Source organism: Tamandua tetradactyla, chromosome 4, assembly GCF_023851605.1.
Source record: "Tamandua tetradactyla isolate mTamTet1 chromosome 4, mTamTet1.pri, whole genome shotgun sequence".
NCBI lineage: Eukaryota > Metazoa > Chordata > Mammalia > Pilosa > Myrmecophagidae > Tamandua > Tamandua tetradactyla.
In genome coordinates, this window is record NC_135330.1 from 86,425,931 (window position 1) to 86,433,918 (window position 7,988).

A 7,988-nucleotide genomic window follows, 5' to 3' on the forward strand; every position below is an offset into this window, starting at 1 on the left:
AAGATCTTCCATGGACCTGGGAAACTACCAAAATCCTGGGGATTTAAGTTGCAGAGAGGAGGTAATTCAAAGAATAAGGAAAAATCAAGTTGGTTTTAGATGTGATTATTGAAACTGTCAGTCAAAACAAAGCAAAACCAAATGTTCATTCTGCTTGATTTTTCTCTCTCTAGTCAGGCTAATTAAAATACAAATATTAAATTTCCAAAATCAAATTACATACAAATTAAGACAAATGGAGACCAATATCTCAAACATTCTCCTTTATCAAAAGTTTGGCAAGAAATAATCTTACTAAAGTTTCAATATGGTGCTTGTTTTGGTGGCATATATATTAAAATTGGATTAGCATGGCTGCAGCACAAAGATGACACAAAAATTCATGAAACATCCCATATTTTTATTTTGGTTTGTTATATACCACCAGAATAAAACTGTTTTAAAAATCCATTCATGCAAAAAAGATTTTAGCAAGTACATTTATTCAATAAGTATTTTGCATACCCATTATATGCAAAGATAGGCTATTTATATCAGACAAATACAGAAATGAGTTGCATTCAAATTTTTCTCAAAGGATATATAATCCCTTTGTGGTAATGGTCATCCCTATTGAACATAGACTAAAGAATATGCAAGCATTAATCAGTATTCAAACAGTCTCTACTTCATGCATTTTGTTTCTGGTATGGGAACCAAGGAAAGGAGGCTGAGTCCATAATGAGGACTCATCCAGCATTAATCAAATATTTGTGATAGGTTTACCATGAGTCAGGCACTATTTTAGATATTAGGGAGAAAGAGAGGGAATATTCCTTCCATCATCAAATTGAACAAAAAATACCTAAAACAAATAGTAATTATTTTCCAGTAATGAGGAATGCTGAAGAGATTAAATAGAGGTGTCAATTTAAGTAGCAAGATCAGGCAAATCCACAGTGATTTGCAATTTAAGCACACACACTATGAAGTGAGGAAGCAAGTTTTGCAAATATATTGGGTTCCCTTGACTTCCAGCTTCTTAATTCTCCCACAGCTTCTCTCTCTCTGTGGCCTTCTTTGTAAGGCCTCCAGGAAGTGGATTAAAGCCCATCCTGGTTGAGTTAGGCCATGCCATAAATGAAATAACCTCATCAAAAGATACTATTTACAATGGGTTCACAACCAATGAAATAGATTCTGATTAAGAACATGTTTCTCTGGGGCACATGACTGTAAGCCACTACAAACATACTTCCTTTAATATTGCACCTGTAACTCTTCTCTTATGTGGACAAAATTGGTTTTCAATTTCATTTATATCATTATTTATCAACTTTGTACTAAAATAATCATTATTTAAAAATGAGGAACAGTCATACTGTATTAAATGTCTTTTAAAGAAATGCTTTACACTATGTAAGCATATTTACAACATTATACATCTTTTGTTTCTATTTGTTTTCACTTGATAGAGATTGTTTTTCCTTACTTTTTAAAATAAATCTATTTTTTCATGATGTAAAATGTTACCTTTTTCTAAATTCAAAACTGTTTTGCAAGTTGTCATCCTTACATTCCCATCTTATTTTTTTTTTTACTTATTTTGTGAAATTTGCTATATCTTAAACAGTTTTCTGCCTCTTGACTTTTTTCTCTTAAGAATAGATCATGGAACATTATATGAAATCATCCTCTTTCTTTTATTGCAATTATATAGTGCTTTATTGTGACCCACAGATTATTCAACAATTTTCATATTGAATTTATCTATCTTGTTTTTATAAATAATGCTTGTTAATATGTTATTCCATATTTTTGTGACTCTTTCTTTAGAATGGATTCTTAGATCTGTGATTGCTAAAAAAAGGGATAAATGTGTTTGTATGTTTCTAAGTGTTTAAAGTCACTTTCTGTAGGGACTGTATTTTGTTACAATTTTGGTCCTAATGAATAAAAATATCTTCTCCCTCACAGCTTTGTTTGCAGGATATGTCATTAAATTTCTGTATTTCTACCAGTTTGTTACAGGGAGAAATAATATTTCAGGGAAGGTTTCATTTGCTTTTTTTTTTTTTACTATAAATGAGTTTAAAAACTTTTCATATATTTAAGGGCTAATTTGTATTCTTTTTATGGGACTATTTAATCAAATGTCTATTTTTCTATAGAAATGTTAATTGTTTACTTTTTTTGGGGGGGTGCATGGTCCAAGAATCAAACCTGGGTCTCCTGCATGAAAGGTGGGCATTCTCACTACTGAACCATCCATGAACCCAATTGTTTACTTTTCACTGTGTGTAATACATAATTACATAACTGTGATTTCTTCACAGTTATTCATTTGTCATTTTAATTTCTTTTCTGTTGTTTCTCCATGAAGTTTTGGTACATTGACAATCTAAATTTTAACTTCCATTTTCTAGAACTCTTATTTTATATGTGGAATAAAGAACAGATGCAATTTTATCTTATTTCATATGATTATCTACTTTTCCCAATATGACACTGTTTTAATGTTAAGAACTTTATCATTTATTTCACATTTTGTAAGATTTAGCTTTTCTGCTCTAATTTGCTTTAACTTCTAGGGTTTTCCCCTAGGTTTTGTGTTTGCTTATTCTTTCATGCAAAATTTTGTTTAAACATTTTGAAGTGTGATTCCTCAATATTCCCACCTAATGATTTATTGCATTTACCCTGGAACTAATAGCTATGAATTAGAGAACAGAAAACTTGAGGAGATTTTAATGCCCAGTAACACTGGGAGTACATATTTTGGAGTCACTACTATCCTATCATATTCTAGGTATTGAAATGTGCCCATTAGTCATTTTTTCTGAAGTGCAATATTACTTTTTTTTGACTTCTCAGACTGACAGCCTCAGAAATAGTGCAGTGAAAATGCACTTCATTTAGACTCAAAGGTTTAAGTTCCTACCTTAACTCAATCATTTGTAGTTAAATGAACTTGTGGAAATTACAGTTTCTTTAAACCTGTATGCTATCATCTGCAGAACAAGTATAACCATGACTGTCCTGTGTGCTCCTGAACAAATGAAATTACTGTCTCAAGTGCTAGGAAGCCTTTTCATAGAATTCACAGAACCTCAGGATGTTAAGGAATGAAGGTGTCAAAAAACTATTCCTCTTTTTATCATTCAGCACATCCATCTATATCTCCCAACAAAGACTCACTGTCTCTTACAGAGTTTGAAAATCACCAATGACAAGTGAATCAAATAACTTTAAAGGGGAGTCACTCATTATCATATGCATTAATAAATCAGAAAGCCCTTTCCTATGGTGAGCTAACAGCATCCTCTAAGTAACTCTGTTCCACACACTCAATTAAGTGAGAAACCAACATCCTCAGTCATAGGATTTATTGACTCTGTGATGACAGTTTAAATGGATTCATTTAAAAGAATCCTCAAATGAAACAGAATTGTGTGAAGACACTAAGAACAAGAAGACAAGACATTGTATTACCTACAACAATTTTGACATCTTGATACAGGGTTATTAGAAGACTCATGCCTAGCTATTGGAATATAATCCATTTCATTATCAGAATAACTTTTGGCTCACAACAAACTTCTCCTAACTTCTTATTAACCAGGTAAGAATACTAAAATGTAACTTTAATTAAGTAATTGATTAATTAAATATACTCATGCAAAAATAAATACAACTGTCTTCTACTGATTAATGACTTTACTCAAGAACAAATATTTCAACACCAGAAAATGAAAAGCATTATGTCAAAGTGTGTGCCATTCCTTAATATTTAATATCATGAAAAGCAGCAACATCATTTATAAAATTCCACTGCAGATAGTGAATGCTCTGTATGGTCCTATACCAATTTATGAGCTAATGTTTGGATACATCAAATAAGAGTACACATCTGTTACTCAGAAATTCTGAAAAATATCACTGAGACCTTCTCAATGTGTCATAGATTCAGTCACTTTACAGCTAAAATCCTGAATGGAGATTAATTAATACATATACCTCTCAACACATGATTAAAACAGGCTCTTCAGGGAAATGGTGACATCACAGATTTAATTCTGCAAATATTAGCTGGGTACCTGTTATGTATTGGCAAAGTGTTACCTACTTCAGGAAGTAGACTATACCTGCTAAGCATTGTCATGAGAATTTTTGTATTGATTATTATACTCCATTTTTACAAAAAGCACATGAATCATTACTTTCCCTATCCAGAAGTTAGGAAATCAAAATTCATTGTAACAGCCAAGCCCACAGACCCTAGTAATTAGGCATGCCCACCTTCATGTCAGATAGACCAGGGTTTGAATTTAGATTTAGATTGTCTAAGTAATGAAGCCTGGGGCAACATTTTAAACTTCAGGATTTCCATTTACAAATACAAATTCATTTTTTGTGGGGATCAAATAATAGAAAATGCTTATAAACCATGTAGTACAGTGCCTGACACATAAAAATTCTTACTACTACTAGTATTGGCAAAATCAGAGAAGAATAAAAGTAAGCACCAGAGCCTCATGAGCAACAGATAGGAAAGAAAGGTCCTGCCATTATCGCAATACAAATTAGATTCACTTCTCTACCAGACATGGCACACTTCCCTATTTCCAGCCATGTTGACTAAATAGCCTTTTCATGGAATCACCGTGATATTTTATTGTATGGTACTTTTCACTTTCTATCCTGAATTCAAGATCCTTTCCACAGTCAACTGAACTTAATTTTTGCTTAGCTTCTAGCCCTGGGACATGCACTTCTCTTTCTGGAAGGTGGACCTCAAAAGATTCTTTCTGAATTCAATCACCCTTCTTTCAAAATCTCTTCATGCACAAGCAATCATTCATTATATCATGTAGAATCAAAGGTGTTTATTTATACCCCAGATTTGTGGTTAAATTGCATTAAGAAATAAAATCTTAGAATGAATCCTTCTCTGAAACTTCATTCTGTAACTTATTAGCTGTAAAACAGTAGGCAATATATTTAATTTTCTAGGTTCTGATTCCTCCTATGTAAAACAGGATATTAATATTACCTGACTTTATATACCACTTTGGGCCTTAAATGTGATAACACTTGTTAGAATTTATCTCAGTGCCTGTCATGAAGAAAGCCTTGAGGAAATATGTTATTATTATTTATTTATAAGAATATCTACCTTTATCAGCTGTTTTCTTTTATGGTATTTGTATTTGTTTGTTTTTAAAGAATTTGAAGAATATGCTTTATGGATCAAAATCCTATGGGCTGCATCACAGAATTAAACTCCTGGCATCATCAAACAATTTGAACTTATCAGTTCACAATCTTTTAAAATCACAGTCTTCTATAAATACATCTCACAAAGTAATGTAGTCTCTGGCTCATTGGGATGAAGAACAACTTCTGAAGCTGGTTCAGTGAAATAGTTCTTTTGATTCCACTAACTTTTGGAAGACATCCTTCACATCTTTGTTCCTCAGGCTGTAGATCAGGGGGTTCAGCATGGGATTGACCACTGTGTAAAATACAGAGGCCACTTTGACTGTTTGCCTGGAGTTCTTGGAGTTTGGCACACAGTAGAGGGAAAGAATGGTCCCATGGAAGATGGTGATGGCGGTCAGGTGGGAGGCACAGGTGGAGAAGGCTTTGTGATGCCCGCTGGCAGAATGGATTTTCAGTACAGTCACAAGAATAAAAATGTATGAAGTGAGGATGATCAGTAGAGTGCTCCCCTCATTGAAGGTGGCAAAGCCAAAGAGCAGCAAATGAGGGATATATGTATCAGACCTCGAGATAGCAATGAGAGCAGTATATTCACAAAAAAAAGTGGTTGACAACATTGTGACCATAGTAGTTTAGATGGAGAGCATAGCAAAGGAGCACCAAGGGGCCAAACATACCCCAGAGATAGGACCCAGCTACCAGCAGTGCACATAGCCTCTGTGACATGGCCACTGTGTAAAACAGAGGGTTACAGATGGCCACAAAGCGGTCATATGCCATCACAGCCAGCAGGAAGGACTCCATCACTATGGCAGTACAGGACAGGAAAAACTGCAGCATGCAACTGGAGTAGAAGATGGTTTTATCTTCCAGGACCAAGTTCTCAAGCAGCTTGGGAGTGACAATGGAAGAGTAACAAAATCAACAAAAGAAAGGTGACTGAGGAAAAAGTACATAGGGGTATGAAATTGGGGGTTAATCTTTATGATTACTATCATCCCAAGATTTCCTAACACAGTTATAATATACATAGACAGAAATACCAGGAAGAGAGGAATCTGAAGCTCTGGGAAGTCTGTGAACCCTAAGAGGGAAAAGGTGGTCTCCACACTCTGATTTCTTTCAGCCATCACCGCAACTGCTTTAATGGAAGAGGATGGGACAAAGTTGTTCCTGCCAAAGAGATTCATGGGGGTGAAAAGTAAATACATAATGACTTTCTATAAAGAAAAAGAAAAAGAGGAACTATTGGAGTGAGTTTCCTTCCTGAAGACCAGACCTCATTCCAGACAATTTTTTGTACATATTCGAAACCAAACTGAATCTCTAAAACAAATTTGAATTTCCATTGCACTTTGTGTTTTCATGAAAAAAGAAAAACTTAGTTGTGGTGTATAGTGGAAACATTTTTAAATATTGTATCTTTCACCTTATATCTGTTAGCTAGCAGCATAACATTTGCATATATTACACTGAGCAAATGTTTGTACTTAAATACATAAACTAGCAAAGGATTATTTGAAGAAATATGAAACAATTGCTTAAGGAAAAAATATATACTGCAACTGTGTTTCCCCTATGTACTTGGATCAAATAAAATCCTTTTTTAAAGAATAAGATAAGATGATAAAAACATAGGAAGAAAATTTAGCAAGCCCATTAACACCTTTTCATTTCCATAAAGGTTACTTCTCTCTTTAAATATATCAGTTGCTGAGGAGTTTATGCTAACTAAGGAAGGTAGTGGATTCTGAAAAAATATATATATACATATATATTGGATGCCAAGCTTACCAGACAAAATTCTAGCAATACTAGCCACAAGCTTATCTTTTATATGTGTTATAGCACACTGAGCCAATTCTTATGAAAGTTTATACACACCCACTAAAGATGTTATGAATAGGATATGATAAATATCTTTTTCTAGGTGAAAAGTTTATTCTATTCTTTCTGAAATGATTGTTAGCAGATAATAAAACCAATTATTTCTAGAGTATCAACTTCTTATTTAATGTGATTAGGTCCAGTTTCAGCTAGTTAAAACACAGAAAGAAAAATTAAAGACCCCAGTTATTGTATCAGGAAAATCATATGTTCATTGCTTCAAAGAAAATCTGAAGCAACTTACCTATACAGAGAAACAGGCTACCACCTCCTGTTTCTCTGTAAGGTGAGTATAACTGAGGCATCAGGGATCTTATACTTAAATCTATAGCCTTTGGGACTCAGACCTTGGAGAATCACTAGCAACTCATTCTTCACAAACCTCAAACCACGTAATCAAGGAAAATTCTGGGTATATTTTACCCTCTTTAATGACTAGAACTTCCTTGTAGTTACACATAAAATTTTAAAAGTGAAATTGACTACCAGGCTTTAATTGTACATCATTAAAATGCCCTCTGGAATTAATAAAGCCAAGCTAAAACAGAATTACTCAGAGGGGAATCCTTACATCATGTATACCAGAATTGACTGGATTTTGGGTTATGAAGATTCCCAGGTCCAAATAAGATTTCCTAGATCACTACTGCTAGAATAGGACCCAATAACATGTAGATTAGAGAAGGAATTTTCATGTCAATTATGATCACTAAAATGTTAGAATCTCTGCTAATTGATTGCTTTAAGAAGTAAAGTTCAGAATAATCACTTAGTTTTACCTATATGGTGATATGCAGCAATTAAGATCTGTATATTTAGATGGGTTCTAGAAAACGTGAACAATAGAACAATAAATTTTGTTAATTCATCCATAAATTTAAAACTTTTTCGAAAAGGTA

The 7,988-nt window shown here is 33.5% G+C and overlaps 1 protein-coding gene and 1 pseudogene across 1 annotated transcript; one reads left to right on the top strand and one right to left on the bottom strand.

The window, feature by feature from the left end:
• The first annotated feature begins 310 nt into the window (after positions 1–310).
• On the top strand, positions 311–402 carry LOC143681931 (U6 spliceosomal RNA; annotated as a pseudogene).
• A 4,991-nt stretch (positions 403–5,393) lies between these two features.
• Positions 5,394–6,332, bottom strand: LOC143679123 (olfactory receptor 5D14-like). Its single transcript, XM_077155798.1, is given in 3 exon segments — positions 5,394–5,804; positions 5,806–6,125; positions 6,128–6,332. Coding segments are annotated over 3 exon segments (936 nt in total).
• Between the last annotated feature and the right edge of the window lie 1,656 nt (positions 6,333–7,988).